General features: G+C 41.1%; 1 protein-coding gene across 6 annotated transcripts in view; it reads left to right on the forward strand.

The window, feature by feature from the left end:
- ppp6r3 (protein phosphatase 6, regulatory subunit 3) overlaps positions 1 to 17,379 on the forward strand; it is a 108,600-nt gene that overhangs the window by 33,540 nt on the left and 57,681 nt on the right. For all 6 annotated transcript variants that reach the window (XM_080190246.1, XM_080190247.1, XM_080190248.1 and 3 more), the window contains exons 4-7: positions 414 to 600; positions 9,946 to 10,083; positions 10,604 to 10,669; positions 14,477 to 14,589. In XM_080190246.1, coding sequence (XP_080046372.1) covers positions 414 to 600; positions 9,946 to 10,083; positions 10,604 to 10,669; positions 14,477 to 14,589 — 504 coding nt within the window. The remainder of the gene's footprint in view (positions 1 to 413; positions 601 to 9,945; positions 10,084 to 10,603; positions 10,670 to 14,476; positions 14,590 to 17,379) is intronic.

Consider the following 17,379-nt stretch of genomic DNA (forward strand, 5'->3'; position numbering starts at 1 on the left):
AGTATCCCTTAATACCTTTGGTTAACAAAAATCTATCAATCTCAGATTTGAGATTAATAATTGACTTAGCATGCAGAACTCCCACAATAGTCTTAAATTTTCTCTTTTTCATTTCTATTCATATCCACTGAGCCAAACTGGCGTGAAGTGATTGCTGATTAATAATTTCCAAAAAACATTACTTGCTGAGACCCTGTGGTGAACCTATTTTGTGTGGCAAGAAACCAAAAATGGCAAATGTCTGTGCAGGAAAGTATTTTGGCAGGCGACTTAATGCTTTAAAATACAAGTAGGACTGGTGTTGAAATGATGGTGTATTGTTATGAATATAATTTCAGGCTATTGCAAAAGGCCAACTGGGAATTATTTGATTAAACTTGATACCTAATGTTTTAAAATTATTTTCATTCCAGGTATCCCAACATATCATGTGAACTACTTACTTCAGATGTAGCACAGCTGAATGATCGACTGGCAGAAGATGAACCTTTGCTGATGCGACTTTACGGTTTTCTGCAGAACGAGCCACCGCTTAACCCTTTGCTTGCCAGTTTCTTTAGTAAGGTGCTAAGCATTCTTATCAGCAGGAAACCTGACCAGGTAGGCACATGAGTCTAGATTGTATGATGTGTATACTTAAGCAAACTGTTTAATAAAGACTTGATTGGTTTTGTTTGATAAACCCCTGCTTCTCTTGGAGTATTTTGGCATGTATATGAATGAGAAAAAAAATGCTTGATGCTGAACGTTCATAGATCTCTGCTATCTTTCTTTAAAGAAGACATTAGATCGTTTCTTTATTTTAGACCATACAGTGGCATAGCTGTAAGCATCACTGAAAGAACAAAGCAGTTTTGACCCTCATTTTCACTGACTTGAGGTGCCTTCATGATTTCTGTTGTCCTTTAATATCGGTGCTATTCCTCCTCCTTTTCCATTCTATCTTTTCAAAATGTGGTGTTACCCTGGAATATTTATTTGACAGTTTTGCTCAACTTGTCACCTTCTAAATCTGAGCCCTTCTTTCTCTTAATTGTATGCTTAAATCCAATTAGGTTTCTATCCCTTCTGTGTTCTAATCAATGTCATAAATGCAACACTGTATGACTGTGGTATATAACATCCTCCTGGACCGTTCTGCAGCTTTTGACAATTGACTAAGGGATGAGAAATTTCTGCCAAATGGTGGATTTCTGATATAGGGGTTTTGGAAGTCCACCATTGGCTTCATCCTTTGTAACTTTTAGACCTAAAAGACTGGCTTAAAAAATTGGAATGGTCAGTTCAACTGACCTGAAGGATGTCTCCAGCAGTAGTGAGGACGGAACAGACCTAGGGTACTCTGGCTTCAGTTATGGTTTTTGGAGAACTCTTGCTGGTCAAATCAGTGAAAAAATTGTTTAGAGATTTGACTTCATTTACTCTTCCTGGTGTCAAGCCTGACCTAGCTTAGCCTATTCGGAACCTGGCACTACCCTCGCTGCTCCTCCAATCACATGTTCTTTCCATCCCTATAGGAGCACAAATCACATTTACAAACCCAATTATTGTTGGATGGTTTTCAAATTTTAAGTGATGTGAAGACTTATTTCATAGAATCCCTACATTGCAGAAGGAGGCCATTTGGCTCATTGAGTCTGCACTGACCACAAACCCAGTCGGGCCTTATTCCCATATCCCACATATTTACCTTGCTAATTCCCTGACACTAGGGTCAATTTAGGATGGCCAATCAACCTACCCTGCACATCTTTGGAGTGTGGGAGGAAACTGGACCACTTGGAGAAAACCCATGCATACATGAGGAGAATATGCAAACTCTACACAGACAGTGACCCAAGCCAGGAATCAAACTCAGGTCCCTGGAGCTGTGAAGCAGCAATGCTTGCCACTGTGCCGCCTCACGAACTGCTCCAGTAATAACATGGGAGTCTTTCTCTAGTTTTTCTTTTTACAATACAGATGATTTCCATTATTGGCTCTATTTACTTTGGTTTGAACTTTTAGCATAAAGGTGGCAGTGGAGTCGTAATCACCACTCTCTGATCATCAGGTCTTTCATGCAAACTGACACTCTTATCAAAAACTGCAATCCATCCTTCCACGCACTTGCAACAGAAAACTGGTCATTTCTGGCACAACCTCGTATCTCCTGGCCTGCTTGGATCTGAGCCATTGGGACTAAGCAGTTTCTCCCAAAGGAGTGGCTCACCTTTTACAACAGCTGGTGCTTCCAGCTGAAGCAGCTGCAGCAACCCTACTGAAAAAGCCATCAGCAGTGGTGGAGGAATTGAGTCCCAGCAAGGTGGAGAAATCTATGTGGTGTAGAAATTTAGATGGAAAAAGAGGGATGAGTGAGTGTATCTGGGTGGGCAGGGGGAGCGGGGTTGAATGGGGAGATTGGTGTTAGTGAGGGTTTGTTGAGAGGAGCTGCTGAATGAGTGGGTGGGGGATGAAGGAGGGAATAGGGTCTGCATAGTGTATAGGGGAGGCACAATGGGAAGAAGGATGTGTGTACATGTGGCTTCACCTTCTACAATCATGGAATTTGGTGAGCTTTGCAGAACCCTACATGATTACTTAAAGTGATAACGTTTTTATCAAGTAATGACAAATTTTCAATATGTGAACTTTATTGTTACTATATTGCTTTATTGATGTTTTGCTTCTGCTGACATCTGGAGTCACATTCATTCTCAAGAATTATTTTTATATTATCTTGTATTTGTTTATGGTATATGGGCATTGCTGGCATGGCCAGGCTTTGTTGCTCATCCTGAAGTACCCTTGAGAAGGTTGGTGCTTCTGTTACTGTAGGTTTGTCTCCGGATTCTTTGGTTTCTTACACTAGAAGAGATCTTGCTGGAGGCAATTGTCTTTTGCTCAAAATCATTTATTTGCATATTAGTTATTTACAAAGGTTAAATAAGACCAAGACACAGCTGGTGGTACTGTCTCAGATGCTTTAATCATCTCTCCATAAGCAACATCACTGTGACATAGATACTGAGCATGTGCATAGGGAACTATCATTAGAGTTAATCCTTTATGCTGCGTTTTCGCTCTGCCTCCCCCACCACCAAACCAAACCTTATCCTCAGTCTTTATCTCCATGCTATTGTATACATGTTCTGCACCTCCCTACAAACTCTCTTCCCTTAAAGGAAACATCTCTTTGGTTTCACTTGACTTCTTGAATGATTGTGGAGCTTCTTCTGAGGTAGCTTGGAATGCTATAGCTCTGAGTTCAGTTTGTGGGGATTGCCACTCCTGATTCCCCTTGTTTGTGGTTCTTGCATTGTGACATTCTTTCAAGGTTCAGGGAACTCTGCCCATTCTGTACATTTTTTCTATCCATTAAAATTAGGGCAGAGGTGTTCTTTCAAAATGATGTCGGACTGTTTGATGAGGGGCAATCTTGATTTTTGCAGTTTCTCAATTATGGCAGTTGCAATTGTGGCCTTTGGTTAAACATATGAGCTTAACTCATTGGAAGACCACAATCAAGCTAGTAAGAAGCCTACCCACTGTGACATTTGGTAGTAAAGTGTTGGACAAAAAAAGGAAATTTGGTCATTAGCCTGCGACCCATCAGAAGTTCACACAGGATAAACCCATTATGTAATGGTATGCAATGATAACTAAGCAAAGTGCGCTCAAAGTTATCAGTCTTCATTAGGGCTTTAATAGTGTGCTGTCCTTGCTCAGCTGGTGCATTAGACCAAGATATTTTGGGGAGCATGTGACATGGACAAATCCATATGCTGCAAAGGATTGGAAGCGCTTGTTGGAGAATTGGGGTCCAATACCCAATGACAATGTCTGGATGTCATGTATAGTGAATATTTTCTTCAGTGAGGTAAAATTGCTTCTGAAGTGCGGCTGTGCAACATATGCATCTCCATTCAGCAGGAACAAGAAAATAAATATTTCTCTTTATCGTCAAACAGTTCCATGTCAAGGCATTCCCAAAGCCTGGATGGGAGGAAGGAGGGCATCAGTGATTCTTGCTGTTCCTTCTGTGAATGACTTCAGCTTACTCAATGAACTTTTTTTGTTTCAGCTCGTTGACTTGATCAACTTTTACGAACATATTCAGAGCTATGCGGGCTTTTCTGCACTTGATTCTTGATAATATACAATGTTTCAGAAAATTGCTCTAAATTTCAGTATTTTTATCTTGAAAGCCTTGAATGTTAAATTGATCCCCTCTGGACCCAAGAGTTGAAAGGGGAATGAATGTCTTGTCAGTTTTTTTCAGACATGAAACTCTGTTAGATAACTCTGGGACATCAGCTCCTTGTCCAGCTTGAATTGGGTCAGATGCCCAGAGTGGTTAGCACTGCTGCCTTACAGTGCCAGGGACCAATATTCAGCCAGCAGTGGTTTGCTCCAGTGGGGTTTATAATAGCTCCCCACTTGAGGGGAGCTGGCAGTCCAACCCTGCAGTAGTGAAGGGATGCCATTGAATCTCCTCAGGAGGTAGGGGGTAAAGGGGGCTGCCCTCTGGGTGTTGCCAGCTTGGCAGCACCAGCCTGGCCCCTTGGCATTGCCCATGGGGCACAGTGACAATGGCTGGGGGCAGTGCCAATGGTGGAATCTAATGGGGGGCAGGGCCTAATTTGGGGAGGGGGGGGCAGGTGAGGATCAGTGGAAGGCCAGAAGCGTGGGGCTATTGCACTGATCTCGGCATTGACAGATCGATGCATGCGCAGCAGCCTGCTCAGCACTATGCTGTCGCGCTTCCAGCAGGAATAGGCCCTGCCCACACATTTATATCATTCACTGTGCAGTGCACAGAGTGTGGGAGGTTCATTTCAAAAATCCCACTAAAAAGAACAGCGGGATTTACTCCAGTTTTTATGCAAATTCAGCACTTTGAATATTTTGGGAGAATCTCTTCCCTTGAATGGAGTTTTTTTTAACAGGTTTCTACTACTTTTGATGTAACCCACAAATTGAATAATTAAATGACTTCATCCTTGGGGAAATCTCCTTCGCATCTCTGGCAAAATGCTTAATCTGTCCCAGCTCTCCAGCCTGTATGGCCAGTTGTAAAACTTTGTGGAAATTTAAATCTTCCCAAGATTGTAAGAACTTAGAGATTCTCATCTAAAATATCAATGATTTCTATCTCTGATCAGATTGGCTTTTAGTGTTCTGCGCTCAATTGATCAAGATCCCATTGCAATTAGAGATAACTTTCTTCACTGTCCACTATGCCACTGATCTTAGTGTCATCTGCATACATACTAACCATGCCTCCTATATTCTCATCCAAATCATTAATGTAAATGACAAATAACAGTAGACCCAGCACTGATCCTTGAGGCGCACCGCTGGTCACAGGCCTCCAGTTCGAAAAACAACTCTACAACCATCCTCTGGCTTCTGTCAAGAAAGCAATTTTGTATCCATTTAGATACCTCACCCTGAATCCCGTGAGATTTAACCTTATGCAACAACCTATCATGCGGTACCTTGTCAAAGGCCTTGCTAAAGTCCATGTAGACAGCATCAACTGCACTGCCCTCATCTACCTTCTTGGTTACTTCTTCAAAAAACTCAAATTTGTGAGACATGATTTTCCACTCACAAAGCTATGCTGACAGCCCCTATTCAGTCCTTGTGTCTCTAAATGCCTGTAGGTCCTGTCACTCAAAATACCTTCCAACAATTTACCCACCACAGATGAGGCTCACTGGCCTATAGGTCCCAGGCTTTTCCCTGCAGCCCTTTTTAAACAAAGGCACAACATTTGTCGCTCTCCAGTCTTCAGGCACCTCATCCATGACTATCGATGATTCAAATACCTCGTCTAGGGGACCCACAATTTCCTCCTTGGCCTCCCACAATGTCCTGGGATACACTTCTTCAGGTATGTAATTATACAAGGTCATGTTCTTTGCTAATATGGATTTCACCCTGTAATTACATGCATTGAATAGTGAAATGTTGAGCTCAATTTTGATGATTTTGTATAATTGCATTGGTCTACAGTTCTGATGGTAATGAAAGGTATGCAAAGGAAAATCTAATCCATTTGAAAGCCTAGAAGCATTTGCATTTCACTGCAGATCACGAAAAGTCATAAAAGCGTTTCTGACCTTTGTCTTCAGTCACTAGCCTTGACTTTTGTGTCACTGAACCCTGCAAGTGCACCATTTTCCTTCAATGCTGTCCCTCCATTTCCAGCAATAGTTTTCTTCCTGCCTCCTTGGGTTCTTCTCATTGATCTTTCTTTGCTACCTTTCTCATCTATATGCTGCACTTTGATGCCATTTTAAACATAGGTTAGCTTATGTCTGTACGTGTATAATATTCAGCTCTCCCTCTCCACTTCTCTGTGGTCAGTCTGATTGTCCAACATGCAATCCTGGGTAAAGTTCAATTTACACATCTAAAAATTGAGAAGACTAAGGCCATTATCTTTGGTCCCAGCCATAAAGCACCCTTGTCTCCAATTCCACTCCACTTCTGGATCATCCCCTCCCTTGCCATTGTCTCAACCTGATTCAGAATGCTTACCTCTTCAATCAACATCCTGTGGATTACCATTAACCAGAAACTGAACTGGACTAATCATATGGAGACTGTAGCAAGTCAAAGGCTTGGAGTCCTGCGGTGAGCCTCCTGACCCTCTCAAAACCTGTCCATCCCAAGAATAGGATAAAGCAGCATATTTGATTGAATCTCCCACACCCTTCCACAAACATTCAATCCCTCCACAATCGATGAACAGTGTCCACTGCGTGTATCATCTCCCAAGATATACTGTGGAAACTCACCAAGGTTACATAAGAACATAAGAAATAGGAGCAGGAGTAGGCCATCTAGCCCTTCGAGCCTGCCCCGCCGTTCAATAAGATCATGGCTGATCTGTCGTGGCTCAGTTCCACATTCCCGCCCTCTCCCCATAACCCTTAATCCCCTCTCTTATCAAAAACCCATCAACCCGCGTCTTAAAAATATTATGGAAGTAGCCTCCACCACTTCAAGGGGCAGAGAATTCCAGAGATTCACCACCCTTTGAGTGAAGAAGTTCCTCCTCAACTCCGTTCTAAACCGCCCCCCCTTTATCTTGAGGCTGTGCCCCCTAGTCCTACTATCTTTTCTGAGCGGGAAGAGTCTCTCCACCTCTATCCTATCCATCCCATTCATCATCTTATACGTCTCAATGAGATCTCGCCTCATTCTTCTAAACTCTAACGAGTACAAGCCTAGTTTATTCAGCCTCTCCTCATAGCTCAACCCCCTCAACTCCGGTATCAGCCTAGTAAACCTCCTCTGCACTCCCTCCAAGGCCAAAATATCCTTGCGTAAGTACGGCGCCTAAAACTGCACACTGTACTCCAGCTGCGGCCTCACCAATGCCCTATACAGCCGCAGCAAGACCTCCCTACTTTTATATTCAATCCCCCTTGCTATGAAGGCCAGCATCCCATTTGCCTTCCTGACCACCTGCTGCACCTGCAAGCTGGGTTTTTGCGACTCATGCACAAGGACCCCGAGGTCCCTCTGCACCGTCGCCTGCTGCAGTTTTTCGCCACGTAAGTAATAAGGTTCCTTAGACAGCACCAACACTGCTACCACCTGGAAGAATAAGAGCAGTAATCACCTTGGAACACCTGGGTGTTTCCCTTGGGGTCCCTCACCTCTTGATTTGGAACCATATCGCCTTTCCTTCATTGTCGCTGGGTCAGAATCCTGGAATTCCCTCTCTAACAGCACTGAGTGTATCTATACCTTGGACTACAGTGGTTCAAGAAGGCAGTTGGGGATGGGCAATACGAACATAAGAACATAAGAAATAGGAGCAGGAGTAGGCCATCTACCCCTTCGAGCCTGCCCTGCCATTCAGTAAGATCATGGCTGATCTGAAGAGGATCAGTTCCACTTTCCTGCTTTCTCCCCATAACCCTTAATTCCCTTGCCTATCAGAAATCTTTCTACCCGTGACTTAAATATATTCAGCAAGGTAGCCTCCACCACTTCAATGGGCAGAGAATTCCAGAGATTTGCCACCCTTTGAGTGAAGAAGTTCCTCCTCAACTCCGTTTTAAAGTGTCCCCCCCCTTTCAGTTTTGAGGCTGTGCCCTCTAGTTCTGCTATCCTTTCTAAGCGGAAAGAATCTCTCTACCTCTACCCTATCTTGCCCCCTTCATTATCTTGTAAGTCTCTATAAGATCCCCCCTCAGCCTTCTAAACTCTAACGAGTACAGACCTAGTCTATTCAATCTCGCTTCATAAGCTAACCCCCTCATAAGAACATAAGAAATAGGAGCAGGAGTAGGCCATCCAGCCCTTCGAGCCTGCCCCGCCATTCAATAAGATCATGGCTGATCTGTCGCTGCTCAGTTCCACTTTCCCGCCCTCTCCCCATAACCCTTAATCCCCTCTCCTATCAAAAACCCATCAACCCGCGTCTTAAAAATATTTAGCGAGGCAGCCTCCACCACTTCAACGGGATAATATAATATAATAAGAGCAATAACCTCTTGTGAGGCACTTTGTCAAACGCCTTCTGAAAATCTAGGAAGACCACATCCACCGGCTCTCCTCTATCCACCGCCCTAGACACATCCTCATAGAACTCCAGTAAATTTATCAGACACGAATCTCCTGGTATCAACCTGGTGAACCTTCTCTGCACTCCATCCAAGGCCAGTATATCCTTTTGCAAATGCAGGGACCAAAACTGAACACAGTACTCCAGTTGCGGCCTCACCAGTGCCCTGTACAGTTGCAGCAAGACCTCCCTGCTTTTATGTTCTATCCCCCTCGCTATAAAGGCCAACATTACATTTGCCTTCTTGATCACCTGCAGACTGGGTTTTTGTGATTCGTGCACAAGGACCCCCAGGTCCCTCTGCACTGTAGCACGCTGTAGCTTTTCACCGTTTAAATAATAATCCCTCCTACTATTATTTCTACCAAAGTGGATAACCTCATATTTGCTAACGTTATACTCCATCTGCCAGGTCCTCGCCCACTCACAATAAATGCTGGCCAGGCCAGTGATGCCCACATCCTCTAATTTAAAAGAAAACTGCCTATGATTTAAAATAGTTAGCCTCATGTTTAAATCTTTTAATGACTTTTCCCCTGCCAATGACAGTAATCTTTAGTTTTGCTTTATAGCAACCCCTCCTTGGTCTTCTGTGCAAATCCCCTCCTGCATCCCACCCTTCATAGCTGTGCTTTGACCTATTAAGATTGAGGCCAATCATTTTTATTTGTGTAAGGGTATCGAGGGATATGAAACTAAGATGGGTAAATAAAAATGTGGTGCAGATCAACCGTAATTAAGGGGCCATGACGGCCGAGTGATATTATTGCTGGACTGTTAATCTTGAAACTCCGCTAATGTTCTGGGGACCTGTGTTCGAATCCCGCCACGGCAACTAGTGGGATTTGAATTCAATAAAAACAACTCTGGAATTAAGACTCTACTGATGACCATGAAACCATTGTTGATTGTCAGAAAAATCCATCTGTTTCACTAGTGTCCTTTAGGGGAGGAAATCTGCCATCCATATCTGGTCTGGCCTACATGTGACTGCAGAGCCACAGCAATGTGATTGACTTTCAACTGCCTTCAGGCAACTAGGGATGGGCAATAAATGCTGGCCAGCAAGTGACATCTGTGCCCAATGAATGAGTGAATGAGTAAATAAATTCAGTCAGATTGCAATGGAAGTTCTTGAGAATAAATGGCCTGTTCCTATATTCTGGAAGTTCACTCTTAGATCCTCCACCTCTCTTTTCTTTAAGACTGTCCACTCTATACTAAAAATGTTTCCAAATGAAAATTGAAATTTAATTGATCATATTCAAAATGGATGCTTGGCTTTGGCAGTGGATAGTTAAGGGAAGGAGAGATTTTGATAATTTCTGCTTGTAGGTATCACAGCTGATTTTCAATATTACCTTTTTCATCTGCAGATTATCACATTTTTACGAAAGAGGGATGCTTTTGTAAGCCTAATGTTGAAACATATAGGGACCTCAGCCCTCATGGATTTGCTGCTAAGGCTGTTGACATGCATTGAACCACCACAGCTGAGGCAGGATGTTTTAAATGTAAGTCAAATTTTTTGTATATGGTGCATAAAGCAGATAGACATTATTATTTTGACATAAGTAATTTGCATTTCTAAACTACTTACATGATGAATAATCTTGGAGCACTCTGTAGAAAGATAGAATTGGGGAAGGTTGGAGGAGAGGTTGGGGCAGGTGTGAAACCATGGCCAAAGAATGACTCCAAAGGAAGCTTTTGAAAGCACAGATGTGGCTTGACAGTGATTTTTCATTGTGTGAAAGTGATGGCAGTAATCAAGTTTGCAGAAAAACAAGCTGCATGTGGAAACAGAAGTATAAACACTAATTCAGTAATTAAGTAATGAGCAGTGAATTATGGAAATAGATAGAGATGTGAATTTTGGAGCACATTTGAGTATATTTTTATCCTGGGCTACTGCTTACGGTTCAAGTATGGTAATGAGGTTAAATTATAAGTGAAGGCATTTTAATTTAGCATTGACTTCAGCTTTATTTTTCAATTATCATTTATCTTTACTGATTTATTCTATTTTTGCAGTGGTTGAATGATGAAAAGATTATTCAGCAACTAATAGAAATGGTACATCCATCCCAGGATGAAGATGTAAGTAGATGTTCTTAAAACCCAACAAATCAACACTGCTTCAGTATACAGCTGTCCACACAGTCCCATATTAAACATGGTCTGTACAGTTGTCAGATCACACCAGATAAATGGGTATTAAGACTGTAACTGTACTTGAGTGTAAAATTTAAGCTCGAGGAGATTTCCATTGTCAGATGAAATTAAAATTAACTAAAGCACCACCACCACACACAGGCCACCCCCCCGCCCCCCCCCCCCAACTCCTGATGGAAGCTTTATATTTGTCATCCATGAAGAATATGATATCAGTTAGACTTTCCAATTGATAACCTGTTCAGCACAGAAGCCCTCTGGTTCGCTTGTTTTCTACCAGGATCTGGAATTAGTACTCTGCTTGGTTTCCTTTGGATCACTGATTAAACAGATGTCTTTTATTATATTTAAATTTATGACCATTTCCCTTACTGCCCTTTATCCCTTGCTCCAATATTTTTAAAGCTGAAGGACAGTATAATGGTCAGAAATGAAGATGACTATCTGGTTCCAAGTACTTGCCCAAATGGCGTTTGATCTGCCTGCTTGGAGATTCCCAGTGGTGTCCTGGATTAGCATTGCCACTGTTTTTCTCCACTTGGTGATCCTCTGTTAATCCTGATGGCACACTTGATAAGGCAGTTGGAGGGTGAACAGCGTGTTGCAGGTTTTTCTGAATTGAGATGCATATTCAACAAATCCAGGAGAAGTTTATACAGTTCTCTTTATTTTTTGCTGTAGATTATAGTTGTCTCCCACTGCATAGGTGATAGGAGTGTATCCTGCAAGGTATATGCATTTGGCATAGCAGAAGTAATAAATGACCAACTGATAGACTGCTAAGATGACTTTAAGAAATGTAGGGGAATAATTATGCACTTTGAGTCTTGCAGCAGATATTGATTAGAAGCATGCTGGATAGATTAAAAGTCCCTGTCTTTTGCTATTGTCATACGCCATTGGTTCATCCTCCATATATAAATAGGATATTGCTTCCCTTGTCATAAGAACATAATAAGAACATAAGAAATAGGAGCAGGAGTAGGCCATCTAGCCCTTCGAGCCTGCCCCGCCATTCAATAAGATCATGGCTGATCTGTTGTGGCTCAGTTCCACTTTCCCGCCCTCTCCCCATAACCCTTAATCCCCTCTCTTATCAAGAACCCATCAACCCGCTTCTTAAAAATATTTAGCGAGGCAGCCTCCACCACTTCAACGGGCAGAGAATTCCAGAGATTCACCACCCTTTGAGTGAAGAAGTTCCTCCTCAACTCCGTTCTAAACCGCCTCCCCTTTATCTTGAGGCTGTGCCCCCTAGTCCTACTGTCTTTTTTGAGCGGGAAGAGTCTCTCCACCTCTATCCTATCCATCCCATTCATCATCTTATACGTCTCAATGAGATCTCCCCTCATTCTTCTAAACTCTAACGAGTACAAGCCTAGTTTATTCAGCCTCTCCTCATAGCTCAATCCCCTCAACTCCGGTATCAGCCTAGTAAACCTCCTCTGCACTCCCTCCAGGGCCAAAATATCCTTGCGCAGGTGCGGCGCCCAAAACTGCACACAGTACTCCAGCTGCGGCCTCACCAATGTCCTATACAGTCATGGAGTTGGGGGTAGCTGTTCTAAGTGTTCAGATGATTTTCCATTCTGAATAAGTCTGTTTCTCACCTTGACGGAAGATTTCTGTCTTCCACACAAGAAAATCTTTGCATTCCAAAGGTCATCCTTGGTGTAAAAATTGTGTATACTTTATGGAAAGATTTTATTTATGGTCTGCTTGTGAAGTTCATACACCATTTTTTATTAATGATATCTTTAGCTGTGGCTTAGTCTGATTGGGGTGTACGTTCCATTTTCTGGTTCAAAATGTGTGGAGTTCCATTGATCTTGTTAGTGCTGCACTTAAACCATACTGCTCATTGCTGTTTTCCATAATCCATTGCATTTCAATATTGATCTGGTATGGCTAACCTTTGGGGAGATACTGATGGTAATTCAGCAGGTTCTAGTTTGGGATTGTTGAGCAATGAGACAAATTGCAATTGCATCTAAACTGGAGATCATTATTCAGAGAAGTTCGATTGCAGATGATAAAGGATACCTTCTAGGATTTACCATTATTTTGCACATTGTTAATACAGAATGTTATCTCTATATTCTGAGATAATAGAAAAAACAAAAACAAACATTAATTCAGACTAATTTGGCAGTTTCAAAAAAAAAGATTCCCCTGATGGAATCAATAGCATTTTATACCAAATATTTTTTAAAAAAAGGAGTGGGACATCACACCACCTTCTGTGAAAAAATTGCTCCTTTGGAACCTTTTGTATCTCTTCTCTCTCACCTTAAACCTATGCTGTCTAGTTTTAGACTCCCCTACCTTTGGGAAAAGATGTTGATAAGAGAGGGGATTAAGGGTTATGGGGAGAGGGCGGGAAAGTGGAACTGAGCCACGACAGATCAGCCATGATCTTATTGAATGGCGGGGCAGGCTCAAAGGGCTAGATGGCCTGCTCCTGCTCCTATTTCTTATGTTCTTATGTTTCTTATTGCAAAACGCAAGGTTATTCATTTAAATAATGCAAGTGAGTTTCTTGTATATCTGTCCTCCTCAATATCTCTGTTGTAGGTTGATGTGTGTTTGGTACACTTTAGCAGTGATCTTGACTGTTGTGGTTATATATTCTGATCAGTGCTTCTTTTTGTAGGCAGTTGGAGAGTCTTCTGAATTGAATTGCATATGCAACAGATCTTTGTGGCAGGAGAAGTTTATACAGTTATCTTGATTTATAATGAATTTTGTTACACCTTGTGCATATTACCAATTCAGCTTTGATCATTAACAAGCCTCTGCCTTCTTTAGAATAAGCATCGATGTTGTGAAAATATAGCAGTCACATGACCATTGTCAAATACATAATAAGCAATTTTTCATCCTGATGCCATATAGATATGGTAATTAATGCAATCCAATGTATGGATTGGAAGTGGTACAGAACAAGACAACCTAGGCCCTTTGGGAGATCATTTTGATTTTTGACCAAAGGAATTATCTAGACATGAGCTCCATTGCCACATTTCAGAACAAAAGTCTGATTTCTCCTACAAGTCCTGAGATATCTTGTTAGTGGCTATTGATCTCCTGGCAAGAAAGATTTCTGTACATGTTTCTCCTCCCCCTCCAGATTATTCTCACTATTTAATTGACTGAAGAAGACATAGTCCTTGGGTATCGATCAACTTATAAGTATGCTGACTTATTTGACTAGTCAAATCTAACAAAGCACCGGAAGCCTCAGAGCTGCTTGAAAGGGTTGGCTTAAAGGAACTGAGAGTACAGCAGTTATGAGTTGTAAGTTGCTTTTCTTGGAGGGATGATGGCAATATCATATTTGTATGTGGAGTTAAAAATTTCCCTTGAAAAAGATCGAACTGAAGGAACTAATCGATCAATCTATTCAATATTTTTAATTTTCTACACTTTGTTTTTTCTATTTTGTTTTTAAGAAAAAAGGTGATACTCTTAATAAAATGGTGAAATAAAAACAAAATGCTGAAAATGTTCAGCAGGTCAGGAAGCATTTGTGAACAGAGAAAGATTTCAGGTCAATGAAACTAGGAACTTGGTGAATTTGGTCCTCTGGATGGTCTTCTGTTAAAATCATTCACCCAGTTTGCATTTCAGGCTTGTAGGTGAAAACGTATCTGCTTGGCTCTCTCTGAATATAACTGAATTTTTGGGTTTTAAACTAAATGACTTCAAATAGCTAACATTTTATTTTTGTAGAGGCACTCAAATGCATCGCAATCATTGTGTGAAATCATCCGCCTCAGCAGAGACCAGATGATCCAAATGCAGAATTCTCCAGAACCAGATCCACTTCTGTCAACAATAGAGAAGTATGTCATTTGATAGAAATTGTTTGAAAGCCACTCCATTAAGCTAAAATTTGATTTTATTGTGGACTTGTGAAGGGGACAAATTGTGTTAGAAGAAAATTACTTGAGTTCAAACTTTACTCAAGTTGGATAAGAAAGCAATTTTATTCTTTGAGCGAATGAGAGCAGTTCATTTTGTATTTAATTATTTTAAGTTGATCAGTAATCCAATTTTATAAATTCTGTAAAGCATTTTGGTTTTGAAATGATTTATCACTTACATATCAAAAGCAGTAGTGATTTGAACATCTATACAAAATGGATATTGGTTGAGTTCACAACACATTATGTACCAAACTTTGAAGAAAAAGGCCCTGACAGTAGATCACCGAGTGTGTTTAGTTTTTTATCATAGTACCTTCCTTTGTATTCTTGTGAATAAGCTTGGGTACCAAAAGGAAAATTATAAGGAATTGCTGATTTGGATAATCTTGTAAATCTCTTGGATGTTTGTCTTTTCACTACTTGCTATTTTGGCTTTCAGCTCCCTTGGTCCTTACATTCTCAGTGTTCCTGTGGTGGTAGGCCAACATTGCAAGTCTGTTTAGAGTAGTTCCATTTACTTCAATGACAGCTTCAGACAGGCCTGGGGCTAAAATCATGGTAATTTTATCTTAGGGCTAGGTGAATACTTGTGTTACTCAACTTCAAATTGGTTCTACTTTTAATGGAAGCCTTTGAATCTACACTTGTAGAGTAACACTGGAGTTGCAAAGTGTTTTGATTTTGTATTGTTAGAAGGTAACAACATATACACAGAGTATATAGCTCAGAAACAGGTCTGATCATTTCATGCTGTATTTAGAGCCTCCTCCCAAATGTCCTTTTTCTAAATCTAATATTATAGCCCTTTATTCCCTTCTCCCTCAAATGTTTGTCTAGCTTCCCCTTAAGTGCATCTATGATATTCGCTTCAAACGCTCTGTGGTGTCAAGTTCCACATTCTCACAATTCTTATGTATTTCTTGTTGGATTTCTTCATGATGTTTATTTTGATAGCTTCTAATCCTCTCTTCCCCACAACAGGAAACATTCTGTCAATATCCACTCCATCAAATCTTTTCAGAATTTGATAGATCTCTATTAGGCGCTGCCTTGTTTTCAACAAGGCAATCAATAATGAGTATAAATTTGAAGGGAGTAAAGTATTTTGAATCAAAAGAACTATTCCATACAACTTTGTTTTTATGCTTTGATTTGAGACCTGTGACTCGTTCTTTTCTGACATGACGTTATCTTAGATGTAATCCATAATACTTCAGTTTCTAGGCTTAGGCCCATTTCTCCTCAATATCTTCAAAATTATTGCTCCCCCCCCCCTCCAAAAGCTGTGTTAATCTTTCTTGCAATGCCACATTTGAATTTCTCCAATTAGATTTCAAATGCTGCTGCAGCACTGAAGAAGCCTAATCAAATTCATAAATGACATCTCCTATGATTTTGGTGCATTATTTCTCCTTGTCTTTCTCACCTTCTATGCAACTGTTGATGTGATCATCCTCCAATTCCTGTCTCCATTGTCCATCTGGGCAGTCTGCACTCACCTTGTTCCACTTTTGCATTTTCAATCATATTACACATTTTCCTGCTCCTGCAAAGTAACTTGGAATTTCTCAAGGGTCTCTATCTGGCCCAGATTTCTAGCTGATCCAAATACTGCCCCTTGACAATGACATGGCATTTCATGTGAGTTTGGATGACATCAGCTCTTGTATTCCATCATCTTCATGATTCTTTCATTGCCTCTTTGCTGCCAGACTAGTGGTTCGTCCAGGACTGGATGGCTGACAAGTTCCTTCAGTTAAACATTCAAAAGGACCTAAGCTATTGTAAATACTGCACCCCTTTCACCATCTTCATCCATCACCTGAGCCAGACTCAGGCTGAACCTAACAGATAGCAATCTACCACCTTATATGTGACCCAAAGGTGAGCTTCTGACACCCAGATGTGGAGGGATTGAAATTAATGAGGATTAAGGGATAGGGAAGAAGGTAGAGGATCAAGATTAGGGAAGTAGAGGGAGGTAAGAGGCAAGAGAATTGGAGGTCGCTGTGGAAAAAGAGAAGAATTTTACAATTACTTCCAAACGTCAGTGATTATATATCCATTTATGAGCTTTATTTCACAATACCTGCAGAAGCCTCGGAATTGTATCCCAACATAGTCTGAATATCTTTTGAGATTTGAAAAGTGAACTTATTCCTGATCCCTCTTAATAAAAAAAAGCCTATTATGTAAATTAAATGAGTCATAGAAACAATCACCTTGTACTGAGTGCAATGCATCAATAAAACTGCTAGAGTTGGTGAATGACTTGTAGCATACTGTATCTTAAAGCTCAACACAAAATCGATGAGTACAGGCAAGCCACAATATGAAGATGTAATGTTTCTGTATGCTCTAAAAGACGTTAGTGAACCTGATGGGTTTGATGAAAATCCTGTAGCTTCATAGTCACCATTACTGATAGCTTTTCATTATCATAACTTTCCTCTGCTATTACAGCCCTTCTTCATATCAGGTTTATCTTAATCATTTGTCACAATACTAGTAAGCAGATAGCCCTATCCACACTTGGCAGTCGCACCCTAGTACCTTGTTCTCAGTCCTCTCACATACCAAGATCCATCTACCCAATAATCTCGCCCCACAGCTTTTACCCAGCACTGCCACAGCCACCCCTTCTGTTTGCATGCTCTGAAATGTTTATATCCACCATTGCTGATTCATCTTTGTACAACTGACCAG

Source organism: Carcharhinus amblyrhynchos, chromosome 6, assembly GCF_965287045.1.
Source record: "Carcharhinus amblyrhynchos chromosome 6, sCarAmb.v2.hapA, whole genome shotgun sequence".
Taxonomy (NCBI): Eukaryota; Metazoa; Chordata; class Chondrichthyes; order Carcharhiniformes; family Carcharhinidae; genus Carcharhinus; species Carcharhinus amblyrhynchos.